This window comes from Ailuropoda melanoleuca, chromosome 12, assembly GCF_002007445.2.
Source record: "Ailuropoda melanoleuca isolate Jingjing chromosome 12, ASM200744v2, whole genome shotgun sequence".
In the NCBI taxonomy this organism is placed as follows: Eukaryota; Metazoa; Chordata; class Mammalia; order Carnivora; family Ursidae; genus Ailuropoda; species Ailuropoda melanoleuca.
The window spans coordinates 64,679,740-64,697,408 of NC_048229.1; the positions used below are offsets into that span (position 1 = coordinate 64,679,740).

The 17,669-nt window shown below is 42.4% G+C and overlaps 1 protein-coding gene and 1 pseudogene across 8 annotated transcripts in view; both read left to right on the forward strand.

The window, feature by feature from the left end:
* LOC100478996 (hyaluronan synthase 3) overlaps window positions 1-17,669 on the forward strand; it is a 213,033-nt gene that overhangs the window by 143,178 nt on the left and 52,186 nt on the right. For all 8 annotated transcript variants that reach the window (XM_034638550.1, XM_034638551.1, XM_034638552.1 and 5 more), the window contains 2 exons: window positions 2,450-2,601; window positions 12,486-12,599. In XM_034638550.1, coding sequence (XP_034494441.1) covers window positions 2,450-2,601; window positions 12,486-12,599 — 266 coding nt within the window. The remainder of the gene's footprint in view (window positions 1-2,449; window positions 2,602-12,485; window positions 12,600-17,669) is intronic.
* LOC105239325 lies at window positions 14,323-16,922 on the forward strand (annotated as a pseudogene).

The following is a 17,669-nucleotide window of genomic DNA, read 5'->3' on the forward strand; positions in this document are numbered from 1 at the left end:
GTCAGATGCTTAAGCAACGGAGCCACCCAGACTCCCCCAGAGCACACATCTCTTAACTCACACTACAGAACAAGCAAGTTCCTTCCTTACTCCAGAAAGGAAAAGTACCACAACAAAAGAAGAAACACGTGTTTTCCTCTTAGTTGTAAATATCTTAAATACAATCAGTGTATCATAGGAGTTAAGTGTCAAACTACCAACGTTTGATCTTGGGTGTATTTACTCTGTGGACAAGATATTTACACCTTCTCTTCAGGGGCGCCTGGGTGGCTCAGTCGGTTAAGCATCTGCCTTCTGCTCAGGTCATGATCTCCAGGTTCTGGGATCAAGCCCCGCATCAGGTTCCTTGCTCAATGCTTCTTCTTCTCCCTCTGCCCCTCCCTGCACCCCCACTCATGCTCGCTCGCCCTCAAATAAATAAATACAATCTTAAAAAAATAAACCTTCTGTTTTACTGTATCCTTTCTATCCTTTTTCTATTCATTTGTATATTTCATACCCATATTTTCATTTGTACGTTCGGTTTGTTAATAGAGAAGGTGCATGTGTACGTTTTAGGTACACAAATGGAATGATACCAGTTCTGTTAGTTCCTTTTGCTTTAATAGTGTCTTAAGGGACCTTTCCAGATTAGTGCATATAGTTCTTTTTAATGGCTTTTAATGTTCTTTTTAATGACTGTGTAGTATTCCATAATATGTATGTTTATTTAACCACTTCCATATTAATATTTAAATTTTTCTCATTTTTCACTATTAACAGTTCTGCAGTAGAAACTTTATGCAGATACCCTTGTGTATATATGTGGCTACCTCTTTAGGTTTGATATTCAGAAGTGCAAATGCTAGGTCTAAGAGTAGACACAAAGTCTCCTCTTTTCTGAAAATAGGCGATGGCTGAGTTACCACTGCTCAGTTTCTATAATATGTGTTCATGTTAACTGGGCAGGGGGCGAGTCTTTTGACTGCCCGTAGTATATTAGGAACTGGGGGCATTTTAGAGAATTCTCTCCTTCATCTTTAATCTTATATTGTGTGGAAAATGCGTTGTGTTCTTGACCTTGAGGGAAAACAAAATCAAAACAAACCATCTCCTCCTCCCCATTCCAGAGTGACTGAGATTAGTGAAATTGGGCTCTCCAAGCAACCTCTGCTCAATTCCGTGATGGCATTTGGGCATTTACCACACAGCACTGTAATTGTTGGTACTTAATCCATTTGTATCCACCTCCTAAACTTTGGGCTTCTTAGAGGGTAAAGATTATGTTTATATATTTTATCCCAAGAACACTAGCATGATACCTAGCACGTAATTTTGTTTTGTTGAATAAATTAATGAATTCAATTCAATGTTAGCATTTGTTGAGTAACTAGCACATACAAAGATTACTAAGAACTGATGGAAACAAAGTTTTACCCTCAAGGAATTTATAGTCTAACGAGAGAGGCTGCCAGCATGTAGGAATCAAGGCATTAGTGACATGACACTTGTGATTTAAGTTCAAAGAGCTGTGGGATTTCCCAGGAGGACTAATAAAGGCCAACCAAGGAAGGTTTCATAAAGGATGTGTCATGTGAGCTGAGCCTGATAGGCCAAGTTGGTGATTTTTAGTGGTTTATCATTTTGATGATTAAGAATAGATGACTTTAAGCAATGCTTCAGAAACCATTTTGTCACCTTATTGATATCATGTAGCCTTAGGGCTACAAAAAAGCTAAAGGTGGAGTGTTATACTTGAGTTCTGGAACTAGAGCCTCAGAACGTAGATCAAGACAAAGCAGCTTTAGCTCTTGGCATACCTGTGGAGGAAGAAGTTGGTTCCATATATAAAATGACAATTCTGAATGTCTTAGTGTGCTATTTCTCCTGTCTTCAAATAAAACAGAAACCTTCCTGACCCCCCTTCCTTGACCAGCTGCCACCCTATTTCCTTGATCTGCTTTGCTGAAAAACTCCTTAGGTGATCTTTCCGCGTGCAGTTTTCGCATTGTCTTACGGTAATTTCTGTCATACTCTCACCCCTGCCAGTCCATCAAAACTGTTCTTGTCAGGGTCAACAGTGATCTCATTGTCACTCAGTCAATTATTAGTCTTCTTCCTCCATGACGTTGAATATTCTCCCAGAGCATGATTTCTAATGGTTAGGTAAGTACTTTGAAAGTATAAAACACCATACGGTATACCGTGATAGTATCATTATTCCTTCTTTAAAAAGAAAAAAAGATTTTATTTATGTGAGAGAGCAAGAGAGAGGGAGAGAGAACATGAGCTGGGGGAGGGACAGAGGGAGAAGGAGAGCCCAGGACCCTGGGATCATGACCTGAGTTGAAGGCAGATGCTTAACTGACTGAGCCACCCAGGTGCCCCTCATTATTCCTTCTTTAAGAACTTGAAAATTTGTTTATAAAGATTTTGATTTCTTTCTTTCTTTCTTTTTTTTTTTCTGTAGGGGATATGGTCTCAAAATACAGAGAACCTCTGATCCACACCTTCCTGAGGGGAGCAAGAGATCCAGATAGTGCTCACAGGGCCAGCAGCTTATCGAACCTTGGAGAACTGTGCCAGAGGCTGGACTTCCTGTTGGGCTCCGTGGTTCATGAGGTGATACATGTTGATTCCTCTCTCTATAGCTTGGTTTTTTTTTGGACCTATGATATAGCTGGGGATTAGAGTCAGATGTGTGGTTTTTTTCCCAGATCAGATAAGTCATTGAACCTCCCTTGGCCTCACTAATCTTGCATGTATATCGAAAGTTATATTCATAAGAATTTTTTTATTGCAAGTGACAGGAAGTCACCTTTAATTTACCTTATGCATTAAAAGAGGATTTATTATAAAGATTTCAAGATAGCTAACAGAGTTGAAGATACCTCGAGCAAGAGCAGATGGAACTTAACCCTGGGTCTGTGGGCCATCTGTGAGTTTCATCTCTGTTCACAGAAAAATCTCAGGCAAATATTCTAATTGGCGCTCTTTGGTCAGAGGTGCCCTGTAATTCAGGGGGACGAGGTTATTTACCCACAAAGACTAATTAAAGTTCCATGTTTTGTTCACCACTTTACACCCAGTACTGGTACATAGTATGTAAAGGTTGAATGGGCAGCCAAAATAATAGCCCTGCAGGATGTTGGCCCTGGACAGTCCTGGTTTTAGGGTTTCTGAGTTGATGGAATGTGCATCTTGCTATTGTCCTCTACGAACGTCTTCCTCTAGCTTCTTAGATTTTATATTTGCCCTTGTGTTTATTTAGTCATCAACATATTAATATATATCTTGACTACCTACTATATGCTAGGCACTCCGTTATTTAAAGATGATGCTGGACAGAAAAAGACCAGTTAATATGCAGCTAGGAGTCTTTTTATTACCAATGCCCTTGACTGTCTTAAATCTTTACTTAGAAGAAGATGGCATGTAAATTACAAATATATAAATAAAACACAGTTTATATTATTTTTTTATTTGTGAGAGATCAGATTTCTCATATAGAGCACATAACTTTCCCCCAACAAAAACTTACAAAACTGTAATAATTCTGGCTTCTTTTCCAGTATTCAGTATGCTAAGGCTGACCATATTGAACAACAAATATTAAGAAGTTCTTAGTGAGAAGGAATTTTCTTTGATGTCTGGTGATTGTGTCTTGCGAATAAGCAGAGAAATACACTCATGTATATATGTATACACTTGAATTTATGGCATTTCCTGATTCCTGAGCTTTATAGGCTTTGTTTTATCGATAATAAAGGCTATTCATGTCCTTAAATTCCAACTTCAGACTTTTAAGAAATTTATCCATCAGTCATTTCCTTTCCTTTAGCTCTTCCATGAAGGATACATCCCTGTGCCCAAATTTTTGTACTTTTTTCTTTTTTTTTTTAAGTTTTTATTTAAATTTCAGTTAACATACAGTGTAATATTAGTTTCAGGTGTAGAATTTAGTTATTCAGCACTTAGATACAACACCCGATGCTCATCACAGCAAGTGCCCTCCTTAATCCCCATCACCTATTTATGTATCTTTTTTTTAATAACTTAGAAATAACAGGGGCGTCTGGGTGGCTCAGTCATTAAGCGTCTGCCTTTGGCTCAGGTCATGATCCCAGGTTCCTGGGATCGAGCCCTGCCTCGAGCCCCACATCAGGCTCGCTGCTCCACAGAGGCCTGCTTCTCCCTCTTCCACTCCCCCTGCTTGTGTTCCCTCTCTCGGTGTCTCTCCCTGTCAAATAAATAAATCTTTAAATAAATAAATAAATAAATCTTTAAATAAATAAATATATATATATATATATTTATATTATTGCCAACTTGAAATCTTAGTGTGCTCTTATGTGAGTGAATCGATGGGTACCTGATCTTCAGTGGTTTTGGGTGGCGCTTAGCAAATCTCTTGTCCTTTAGTAACACTTAAGGCATTTGCAGATCTGTTTTGTTATTATATCTAAAGATTTCAGCCTATTATAACTTCTCTGGGTCAAATATTGAAGTGGCTCCCGTATTTTTTCCCTGTTTACTCGGGTTCTTCACATGACTCAAACCAAACTGAACTGTAAACTGTGATCTGAACAAAACCCAAATATTATCATTATCATTATTATTATTATTTTATTTTTTTTTAGTGAGAGAGCGAGCATGGGGATGGGGAGAGGGGCAGAGGGAGAAGGAGAGAATCTTAAGCAGGCTCCATGCCCTGCATGAGCCTGACACAGGGCTCGATCTCAACGACCCTGAGGTCGTGACCTGAGCCAAAATCAAGAGTTGGACCCTTAACCAACTGAGCCACCCAGGCGCCCCTAAATATTACTATTTTTAATAACAGCTTCGTTGAGATGGAAGTCACCTATTTAAAGGATACAATTTAACAACTTTTAGTTTATTTACAGAGTTGTGCAAGCATCAGAAAATTTTTAAAACATAGCTGTGAACAGAATAAACTGAGCACCTGGGTGGCTCAGTTGGTTAAGCATCTGCCTTCGGCTCAGGTCATGATCCCAGGGTCCTGGGGCTGAGCCCCGCATCCGGGCTCCCTGCTCAGCGGGGAGCCTGCTTCTCGCTCTCCCTCTTCTCCTCCCCACCGCTCATGCTTTCTTTCTGTCTCTCTCTTCAATCTCCCTCTCTCTCTCTCAATCACTGTCTCTCAAATAAATAAATAAATAAATAAATAAATAAATAAATAAATAAATAGATTATCCCAGATCTCCTGGTGGATCAGCTCAGGTTTGACAGGATTCCATACATTTTCTAAAACCAGTGATCCCAAATGGTACCTGAACCTCTTGATCTTCTATGAACCAAAAACATGAGACCATGTTTCTTTTTGAGTCCTAGACTGTTCTTCCCTTTTTCTCTCTTAACGAAACTGTAGCATGCTGGTGGCATATGATTTCCTATCAGGGCATTAGAGAAATTTCTTGGTTTGATGGATTCAAAAAATTGAGCTAAAGCACATTTTATAACATTCAAGAAGTGTCATCTCTCTGGAGACCCACCTGACCTGTTGAGAGAAATGAAATTCCCAAGTGCACTTGGGGATGGGAATCAGTGAGGACCTAGCTCCACCACCTACTTACCTGCGTTCACTTGTGCACATGACCTTAGACTCTGAACTCAGTTTCTTGCTTACAAAATGGGGTTAGAGGAGCGTCTGGCTGGCTTAACAGTAGAGTGTGTGACTCTTGATCTCAGGATCGTTAGTTTAAGCCCCCTGGGGATGGAGAGGGTAGAGATTGCTAAGAGAAAAGGGGGGAAATTAAAATACCTATACTGCAGGATTGTTAACCAGGATCTAGAGATAATGTATATGTGAAAAATAAGAAAAAGTAGAGGAGGATGGGGTGGCCAGCATTGTAGAGTCAGGTGGAGGGGAGGTTGCAATGTGAAATAAGGTATTCAAGGTGAACCTCATTTGAAAAGGTGATATTTGAATAAAGATTTTTTTTTTATTAAGGTTTTTCTTTAAGGAGCATTTTGGTCATTTGGAGGAGGCTGATGATGACAGTGCCAAGCATGGCAGCAAGGAAATGAGAGAACAGGGGTAACCAGCATTCTTCAGATGTTCCCAGTTGTACATTTACCCAACACCTAGCAGTGTGCCAAGCCCTTTGTTAGAGGCCGAGGTTACAAAACTCTACAAGATAATACCTTGCCTTTTAGGCATGGGTAACCTGGTAAAAGACACAGATGTCAATGCCTACAATTGCTGTCCTTTGTGGTAAGTGCTGTAGGAACACATTTTAGGAGCCCCTCAGTCAGGGTTGAGTGTTGACAAAGACATGCTAGAGGAAGAGACTCTTGGACCTGAATCTTGAGGACAGGTAAAAATTGGGTAGCCCTAGAAGGCGTTTCAGCAGAGGGGACAGCTTGTGCAAAGGCACTGAGCTGTGGGACAGCCTGGCATGTTTGAAGAACTGTTGGAAGATCTGAAAGTCAGAAGTGAAGGGAGGGGGTTGGGAGGATAGTTGGTGGCAGAGCTGAGGCAAGAGAGGTGGTCAGGGGCTACATCATGAGGGGCTTATTAGCTTTACAGCTTCCTGGCTCCCAGCAAGAATCTGGGATTGCTTATTAAGCCTTCAGAAATGAAGCGTGAATAGGTAGTAGGCTGTTTGCTTACCGTGGGTGCTAACACAAAAAGAGACCCCTTCATTTTGTTTCTACCTTCACATTCATGTGAGGAGCTGCTATTCTGGGGGCACCTGCCTGGCCAGCCCCTGCCCCACTTCTTGAGACCTGGACTCCTTGAAACATGAATCCCAGGAGTGTTTATGATCACTAATAAGTTGTGAGCCCAACGAGGGCAGCACCAGTCTTCATTTACCTGTGCATACCCCCTAGCACCTATCGCAGTGCTTGGCATATAGTGGGTGCTCAGAGTTTGTTGATTAGTATTGAATGAAGAAGAGGGTAAGGCTTCTTTGGGAAGACTGGTTCCTACATGTTTTAAAAATAGTAATAATAGTAAGCACTTAATACTTCTCTGAGTACCTTGTATATGTCAACTGATCCAGTTCTCAAAAAGGAAACTGAGGCACAGAGAAATTAAATAAGTTACCAAGGTCATACAGATAGGAAGTGTAGGGCTGGGATTTGAATGTACACAGGTGGTTCCAGCATCCGTGCTCTTAACCATGCTCTAGATTGTCTCCCAATAAATGTTTTCAGTTCATTTATAAGATTGCTTTTGTGCCAAAAAAAGAGATTGCTTTTGTGCCTTAGAAAGGAACAGTATTGCCATATAAGTAAAGCTACTGACAGGAAGGGTCATGCAGCTCCATTGCTTTTGGCAATGAAACTTCAGAAGGCAGTATATTCCCTCTGATTTGAAAAACCAGGTGTTTCCATCCCACATAATTTCGTCTCTTCTTTTCAGATGTTCCTTCTTATGTAGCATCCCACGCTTGCCATGTCATCAGTGCCAAACCAGCTGCCTTGGGTTCAAACTTGCCTACAAGTTTGAACATGGTTGGACACCTGACAGCCTTAGTATTTCAGCCACTGAGCCCTCATGTAGTCAGCCTGCTCTTGTCCATTCGAATGGAAAAAGTGGGATATTGGGCATGGCTCTTAAGTAGTTCTTCATTTATTTTGTTTACACATTCAACAGATGTTTATTGAGCACTTACTCTGTGAAAGTATGGGACTACAGCCAAGCTGCGTGCCAGATGGTGGGGATCCAGCTGTGAACACAACGAAGTTCCTTTCCTTATGTAGCTGATGTTCGAGAATGGAGAAGTGGGTAACAAGCAAGGAAGTAAACAAATAAATCCTGTGTCAGATGGAGTGAGTGCTAAGGAAATAAATCTAGTGAGGGAAGGGGCACAAATGAAGCTTGTTATGATATGTGAACTTGGATGAACAGGAAAAGCTTCACTGATGAGTGACATTTGAGATCAGACCGGAAGGAAGCAAGGGGCTGATCCAGGCAGCTACCTGGGGAGAGAGCATTCTAGGTGCGGGGAGCTACAAGTACAGAAGCCCTGAGGCAGGTGTATGCTTGACATGCTACTGAACAGTAAGGCCAGTGTGTCAGAGAGGTGGTGGCAGTCTAAGTGGGGCCTTGTAAGGACTTCAGCCTTTATTTTGAGTGATTTGGGAAGGCAAAGCAGAAGAATGAAATGATCTAACTTACATTTATTTCTTTTTGAGAGAACATGGGTGCACATGCGCAGCGAGGGGAGGGGCAGGGAGGGAGAGAGAGAATCCCAAGCAGACTCCCCGCTGAGTGCGGAGCCCTACGCTGAGCTCAGTCCCACGACCCCAAGATCATGACCTGAGCCGAAATCAAGAGTTGGGCGACTTAACTGACTGAGCTACCCAGGTGCCCCATGTCATCTGTTTTGATGTGAAATTGAACAAACTAACCACCATAGTCTCTTCTAACATGATCAGATCCGGCGGTCATAGCTGTAGCTCTTGGGCCTCTCAAGAAAGCTGTCCTACCTATTGGGTGGTCCACGTTTGGGCACTGTCTGTACTATGATGGTATTTGCTGGTAGGGAGGAATATAAAGGATAGGATCAACCCATCAGTCTCTGTACTGGAAATTCAGGTTTTTCTTCTCTGTTGATGTCAAGCTTTAACCTGTTTGAAGAGCATTATTATTTCCCCCTATTTCTCCTTTTCCTTGTCAAGAGCTATGTTGCTTGAAACTGAATCTCTTTTTTTTAAGATTTTATTAATTTATTTGAGAGAGAGATCACAAACAAGTTGGGGAGAGTAGAGAGAGAAGCAGACTCCCCACTGAACAGGGAACCCGGGGTCATGACCTGAGCTGAAGGTAGACTAAGGCTTAACCGACTAAGCCACCCAGGTGCCCCTGAAACCAAATCTTGATAGGCATTTTCATCTTTATCACTCTCTATGGGAAGTAACTGTGATTTAAAGGAACCACAGTGAGAGGCCCATCCTCAGTATGGCAAGTAAGATATGCCCTAGGTGAGAAGTCCATGGGGCAATCCACTTGAAATGTGGTGCCCAGAATTCCGTAAACCTGAGCTTTGGGGTCTGATGCAAAGCCATCACCTCTGACCCCACTGAATGGTCCAAATTGATTACCAGTCTTGCCATGATGGTTGCAGTTGCCTAGGTGCATTTTGAGGACAGGTGGACCCCTGAGATGAGGACTCTAGTAAATGTCCTGGGGAACCCCGAGGAAGCTCAAGTAGCCATCAGGCTCTTCTTCATGGTGGGTTTAGTGACCAAGCTGAACATGTATGACTTGGAGACTATACTGCTTTTGTTCTTAAGGTTTCTTTGTTTATAAAATGGAAGGACAGGTGATTTAGTTTCAGGTAAGTTAGCAGACCAACTGAAATTTTAATAAAGCAAGCTCTAGGAAAAGGGATGAAGATGCAGTTGGAAAATTGAAGTCATGCTTTCATGATCCATACCTCAACTCTGGTACTTCTCTCCTGGAATTTCCCAAAGTTGATTTGTCGTAATCTTGCCATTTGTATTATCTTTATATGGTTCTGATTATGCTTGGTATGTGCCAGCTATTTGGGGAGTGATATTTTGTTTGTTATTTCTGGTGGTTCCTATCAAGTGTTAAGTAGCTTAAACTGATTTTTAGTATTTCCAGAATAGTTATCATCTTCTTCTTTGTATGGCCCTCAGAAATGGATATGAATTTAGTATTTTAGCCGGTGAAGAGAAAGCCTTCCACAGTGTGCTTTATTAGAATAGATACACTGACCCTGAAGGCAGGCAACATGAAGATCACATAGGGTGGGTTTCGCCCTCTGGGAGGACTTAGAAACAAAATAGAAATATTACACCAGTTCATAAATTAGTAAAGACCTTACATATCTATTTGTCAAGCCCTTTAGAGGTTGAAGGCAATGTTAAGTGTGTCCTTGGGGTTGAAGGTGTGAGAAACTAACTATGGGAGTGATTTGTTCGGACTGGGTACATGGAAGAGAGTGGCCATGTATCCTCCCTGCTTCCAGGCTTTGACGAGGGGTCTGCTCCAGTGGCCTGCAGGAAAGCAACATATTACCAGTTGGTGACGGGAGCTTGACCTGAACAGAAGGCCGTTCTTGTCTCTTAATGATATCTGCAAGAACATAGTAAAATCCTGATGCTTTGAAAACATTTTGCATAATTGACCATCATACATTTCATAGGATTTGGTCCTTGTGACAGGTGTTGAGGAAGGTTCGTGAACACTCTTCTGTTTACAGGCCTCTTCCTGATCGTCCCGGAGGGCTGATTGCAGATGGGCTGGGCCCTGTCTGGTGTGTAAATCACTAACAGCCCGGAGCAAGCAGGAGGCCCTTCAAGCTGATCTCAGCAAGGCTTGTAATAACCTCCTCTCCCAATCATACCTTCAAAGTGGCACAAGGATTCAAGCATTGGCCTTGCAGGGGAAGCCCTTTTCCAGTCAGGATTCTTCTGCCTATCCCAGTTGTGGAATTAATGCCCCACAGCCAAAGCTAGACTCACTGAGGGCTGAGGCACAAGCATGGCCTGCTCAGCGCAGTGTGGGAAAACAGAGGTGGCAAAGCTGGACACCAGCAAGGTTCTGGGCCAGGAAGACTTGATCCACTAAATGTGGAAACCTTGGCCCCAAACTAAACCCAGAGGGAGGCAGGCAAAAGGCTTGGGAGCATCTGCACATTATGTGGCCCCAGGCTGGTTTTCGTGCTTTAGTTACCAGACTGAATAAGCTAAACTTCCATATGTTAAGAAGGACTCAGGCCTAGCTCTGACTTGTCTCTCTGATTTCAGCTCTTACCTTGTAAATACTAAGCCTGCAAGTGGAGGTAGCTATTATATTGTTACCCGCTTGGAGGTTGCCCAAGGAATTTCTCCTAGGACCGAATTGCTTCTACCGTTAATGCCAGAGGCATGGAAGCCACTGATGGCCTTTGGTCAGGGTGTCCCAGGTCAAAAGCAGAAACAGTTTGCTGGATCTTACTGAAAAACAGCCCCCAAAGAGTTGAGCTTTTCTGGGATTTCTCTTCACTTGCAAGATGCAAGTTTGTTTAATAGATGTACAACTTGATTAAGTGCCAGTACATCACAGATGCAATTATATTTAAGAACAAGCTACTTCTTCTAATCTCTCTGCCATCACTGATTAATTAGACACTTTGAACTATGCCCAACTGTTTGAAAGCTGTGAAAAATACAACCTGCATAGTTAAAATTTCTGCACAAGCCTATTTCCCCATTTGTGCCTGTATTCTTTTTTTAAACCTTTTTAAAAACCATTCTTTAAACATAATATGTATTTATACATGTTTCCAAACACACAATCTGGCTATTTCCTTATCATGGTTAGAAATCCTTCCATGGTTGGCCAAGAAATACTACTCACGCAGTAAATGAAATAAAGTATGTGAGAGACCTGTTGAATAATATAGACTTACCTTCAGATTGTTGCTGCCACTGGTCACACTTTCAAGATTTTTGTTTTTAATTTTTAAGTCTTGCATGAATACCTCAGAAAAGTTTTTTGCCATTATTTTTAGTGGTATCTTTTTATTGAGGTTTTAAAATATTTTTGCGCTTACCAGGAGTGGGGTGGGGGCAGGGTGGTAACAGGGTATAGAAACGTTCTTATTTTATGACATATAATTATTAGCTATATATCTGGCATCATGCTGTGCTAGTAATTTCTAGTCTTTTCTGTTGTAGAGCTGCCTTTTAAAGCAAATGAGCATTGAAGGATCTATTCCACACATGAAGAAGCCCAGGGAGACTCTGAAATTGGCCCTGGGTGACTGACATGGTGGGGTATGCTAGGTTTGCAGGCCAGGGCATCCGAACATGCTAAAGAAGATCAATTTGAATATTTATGTATTTCTCTATCTCTGGGCTCTAACTTCCATCACTAGCGCATTCATATTCATGCAGGGCCTTGAACTCTGAAGCCTGCTCAGGTAAATCTCCATGGTCCTCACTCCCTTGAAGCCACTTGTGTTTTGGGCCATCTTTCCTTCCTTTGATGTAGTGTCCCAAAGGGGGACAAGTAACATTTCTTCCCATTTTTGAGGAAATATTTGATTTTGACCATACCTTTATTATATACACATATCCCTTCCAACTCCCTAATCTTCATCCTGAATTCCAAACCAGGTTTTGCCCTTTTCCAGAAAAGCCAAACTTAATCAGGATCTCCACCACTAGATCTCTCCCTCTTTATTGAGAACGAGGAAACTATCCACCCCTCTCTACGCCAGATTGTTCATGATGAACGTGTAGAAAGTGGAATCCAGTTGAAAAGCTTTAGGTAATTGTGCAATCCTGATTTTTTTTTAAAGATTTTATTTATTTATTTGACAGAGAGACAGCCAGCGAGAGAGGGAACATAGGCAGGGAGAGTGGGAGAGGAAGAAGCAGGCTCCCAGCGGAGGAGCCTGATGTGGGGCTCAATCCTAGGACTCCGGGATCACGCCCTGAGCTGAAGGCAGAGGCTTAACGACTGAGCCACCCAGGTGCCCCGCAATCCTGATTTTTATTGACTTTTTCTCTCACCCTCCTAGGTAACAGCTTGCCTGATTGCTGTGGCTAAAACAGACCATGAAGTTCAAGTGCGCAGAGCTGCCATCCATGTGATTGTGCTGCTGCTTCGGGGCCTCAGCCAGAAAGCCACTGAGGTAAGTCAGTTCCTTACCATTTGCAGCTTCCTTACCTTTTTGGTTTTTATCTGTTTATCAGTCTTCCTTTCATCAAGGCAGCCTCAGCTCTTTTTCCTGGATGGGTGCCTGAGATGAATCCATCAGCAGAGATTTTATTTTGTAGCAGGAATACTGTTTGCATCTTTAGTGAGAGTCCCTATTTCCTCTGTAGCAGCAGGCAAACTATACGTTAACCGCTGCAGGAACACCAGAGCACAGGTTTCTAGGTTGCCTCTCTGAGTCCTGGCGTTCTTCTCAGAGGGGCGATTTCCAGGTGAGCTAATGGGAGCACACTAAGCCTGCCTCTGTAGCCTGAACTTTAGTGACTTGTCTTCCTGACTCATTTCATTGTTCAAGCCGCATCACTGAAGGTCCTCATGTAAATGTTTCCTTTCTAGCTGTGAATTCAATCCCAGAGATTTTAGTTCCTGCAGAAATTAAACTTTTTTCCTCCTCCAAGCAGGTCTGGCTGGATTTCTCCCCAGTGTATGGCCCATACAGGAAGAAAGTATATATATCCATGTGCGTGCTAAGAATGACTGACCTCTAATTAATTTTCCTCTTGATTTTAATGGAAACTCATTCCCAGTTGAGTTTATAGAGAGAGTTTACATTAATAATTTACTTTCTGGCATCCACATTGCTCATCTGTGGCTAGCACATGAGTTTTTAACTGTCAGTGAAGCCGTTAGAAGAATGTTTTGTCAGACCTACAGACTTTACTCATGATAGAATTGTGCCATGTCGAGTGCCTGACACCATTTTTGCAAGCATGGACTCATGAATTATCCCCTAGCTGTTATCTACGACCTTGATGGTGGTGGGGACACACAGATCACAACTCAGTAACGCAGATTAATTAAATAAATTGCTATCGTATACACACTGCCCTTGATGAGAATCTGCTCTACAACAGGGAACTAAGAAAGTGTTTTTCATCCATCCTCATGATCTGCAAAACTCTTGGAGCATCTGGGTGGCTCAGTCAGTTAAGCATCCGACTCTTGAGCTTAGCTCAGGTCTTAATCTCAGGGTCTGGATCTTAGGGTCGTGAGTTAGACCCCGAGTTGGGCTCCACACTGGGTGTGGAGCCTACTTTAAAAAAAAAAAAAAGATCTAGAGGCTCCTGGGTGGCGCAGTCGTTAAGCGGCTGCCTTCAGCTCAGGGCGTGATCCCAGAGTCCTGGGACCGAGCCCCACATCAGGCTCCTCTACTGGGAACCTGCTTCTTCCTCTCCCACTCTCCCTGCCTGTGTTCCCTCTCTCGCTGGCTGTCTCTCTCTCTGTCAAATAAATAAATAAAATCTTTAAAAAAAAAAAAGATCTACAAAACTCTTGCCCAATACCCCATGGTTATGTAAGTTGTTAACAATAGGGGAAACTGGCTAAGGGTTATACAGGAATTCTCCATGCTGTCTTTACAACTTGTCTGTAAATCTAAAGTTATTTCAAAATAAAATTTTAGTTTAAAATATGAGTTATAACACTATTAAAATAAATCTATAAAACTCTAGTTGTGGGCTGCGGCAACCAGCGCATCCCGGTGCTTCTCACTACTCACTGTTTCCTGTGGCCAGTACAGCCTTCATTGGGCTGTAGGCTGTGCCCGGCTGACGGCCAGCCCTGCTCTGCTGTGGGCACCGTGGCACCGGGTGCTCCACACTGCTGTGCCAGGCAGCATGGGATAAAACGCCACCCTGGAGCACCAAGATCACCTCCGCAGGATGAGGGAGTAGTGGGTTCAGGTGGGGCTACTTGCTGTGCCCCTGCCTGCAGCCTATCTGCATATTCCACCACCACCATTCCCACCACCCCCAGCTTTCTTCTGCTCTTCACTCATGGAAGTTGTCAGGCAAATTTTTCACCTGCAAGTGACTGCACATCTTCTACCAAGACTCTGGGTGTGGTTAGAAGTCCTGAGATGTGCTTTTATATGAGTTTCCAACTTCCAGCTGTGATTGGTACAAGATTTGGGAAGGTCTGACCCTGGGGTTTTATTGAGTGATTGTCCTTGATTTCTTGGGCTTTGGCTTCACTGACAAACCAAGACCACGTCACTTTTCCATATTTGAGCAGGCGAGCATTGTGGAGGCACTTTTGCAGCATCTGGGGCTCCAGAACCACAGGATCACCCTTTTGTCTCAAGATTACAGAGATATTATTGCTCAAGAGGTGCTCTATAGGTTCAAGCAGGACTGATCTGGTCGGCTTACCGTGAAGAGTCTCTGGCTGTCAAATGGAGGTATATTTCCTGAGACTCACCATCCTCTCCTTCTCCAAAAGCTTCTCAGAAATGGAGGCATGCTGTCACCCATCCACACATGATTGATGAACTTCTTTGTACTCTCCCAAAGTCTCACCCCAGTCTTTGGGCCATACATGCAATGCTCCGAGAGTGAGCTGTGGGCCATGTGAGCAGTGATACCCAACAATGACAGAATTTAGTTACCATCAGTCTCTTACACTACATCAGCCAGAGAAGGTTTAGAAGACGCCAGGTGGGAGCTCTTGCTTCTGTAACTGTTCCCATTCATTTTATCTATGGGCCATTGGATCCCATGAATCTCTACCCAGAGTTTTGGGATCTGTGTAGGAAAACCTTCCGATTCTGGATGACCACATTAGTCACTATCCACAGCTAGAGGATCCCATGGGCTTCTTGAATACATATGTGACCTCATCAACTCCTTCTGAGCTGGAAAGAGTAGCTTCTCTGTGTTACCTCCCCTGCTCCCTTATGTTGTGTATTCCACTTAGGAAGAAATGCCCCAAAGAGGTCCTGGCCACCAAACACTATTCTGTCACAAAAGTGCACCTGACTACATGGGTAGGCAGCATGTAGTTAAAAGCCTGCAGAAGCTCTGGCTAAGGATGACCTAACAGTCCACTTCCCGTTCTTCTTACATTGGAGTGAGTGTATGGACTTGCCTCTGTCTTTGTGCCTCTGATGAGCACTACTTCTCACACATACAGACAGAGAGACAGACATTCTCAAAAGTCTTTTGAACACTTCTGTGGACTCTTCTGAAATATTTAGAAATACTATTTCTGGCCCATCCTTGGTTGGAATCTTATGGTAAAGAATGAGGAGAGGGTGTCTCCATACCTGTCCTTGAATGGCTTTAAGATACATGCTTTTAGGGGCACCTGGGTGGCACAGCGGTTAAGCGTCTGCCTTCGGCTCAGGGCGTGATCCTGGCGTTCTGGGATCGAGCCCCACATCAGGCTCCTCCGCTATGAGCCTGCTTCTTCCTCTCCCACTCCCCCTGCTTGTGTTCCCTCTCTCGCTAGCTGTCTCTCTCTCTGTCGAATAAATAAATAAAATCTTAAAAAAAAAATACATGCTTTTAAAGTTCTCTAAGCAACACAGCTTCAATGAGAGTGAGTCTCCCTTGTCATAACTTTGGATTTCGTTTCATTAGCTGCTTTTGATTATAGACATTTTGTTAAACTAGTTTTTGATTTGAATAATGCAGTGTTCTAAGTGTACTTTAAGACTATGATTTATCTACACATATTATATGTATTTTATAAGGGTACTAAACCGGCAGATACTCTGGCAGAGCAGTGAACCTTTTAAACATGTTTAATTTCTGAATAAATTGGATTAAATCCAAACTATTTACAGAATTTCCTAAAATCACAGGATATTAAGGACTAGTAGCATCTGTGCCAGAGATTTACTGTTATTAGCTAATTCTAACAGCAAATAACAGTCTGACTCTTCATACCTCAGTGATTAGAAGCATGTCCATCCTGAGCTGTAGGAGAGGGGATCGTTGTATAGTCCAAGTTACCGTTCTAAATATACACTTATTCCTTTTATGACAATTGCTTAACTTCTCATTGGTGTTTCAGAGAGGCTTCCTCATATAGCTCAGTAATCCCTGTACTTTACAGATAGGAAAGTTCCAGAAACTTTCAGAACAAATACTGAAAGGCCTATGAGCAAATGGTACTGAATATTTCATTTTCTTGCTTTTTTTTTTTTTTAAAGTAGGTGCCATACCTGTTGAGGAACCCAGTTCAGGGCTTGAACTCACTACCCTGAGGTCAAGACCTGAGCTGAGATCAAGAGTTGGACTTAACTGACTGGGCTACCCAGGCGCCCCACTGAACATTTTTTTTTTAAAGCCACAGTTTCAAAAAGCCGCAGTTTCAATAGTCAAAACAGGATTATTAAGTGATTTTTAAAAAGATTTTATTTATTTATTTGACAGAGAGAGAGCACAAGCAGGGGGAGTGGCAAGCAGAGGGAGAGGGAGAAGCAGGCTCCCCCCTGAGCAGGGAATCCAACAACGTGGGGGGATTGATCCCAGGACTCTGGGATCATGGCCTGAGCCCAAGGCAGACGCTTAACCAACTAAGCCACCCAGGGGCCCGATTAAGTGATTATTTTAAATTATGTTTTTTTATTAGCGACTTCAGGTATAACAACTGAATCAGGAATAAATGTTTATTTTCTATTAATAAAAATGAATTTTGACAAAAGTGGCAAAAAAAAACCCTCTATAAGTGCACACACCCTTAGTGAGTGAGAGAGAGAGAGAGTGAGTGTGCGTGTATGTGTGTGTTTGCACAGCAAAATATCTGGTTAGTAAAGTGAGAGAATAGAAACTCTATCCAGATTTCTCACATCTGTGTGTAGCCAATGAAAGCAACAGTCCTGGTCTCACCAGTGCTAAAATAATTTGTGGACACGGAAGATTATCGTCACTTTCAAAAAACCGTGTGAATGGAAAATCTCTCTCCTGTTCTCCAAACCAGCTCTATCTTGCACTCACTTAAATTTATAAATTGTGCTTACTCAGTGAATAAAGAAAAGGAAATGGGATGGGATAAATGTATGATTCCTCTTCCTGGTGCATCCTTAAGACCAGGTGTGTTAAATCTTGTAATCGTAGGTGTGATTATAATCAGCGGCACTTTAATGAGAAACGGAGATCACCACAAAGCTTTCAATCTAGGATTTATCTTTTCTGCTGTTTTGCCCCCAGGAACAGCTGAAATAAAATGCCACTTTGTTGATGAAGTTGTGTGTGTGTGTGCG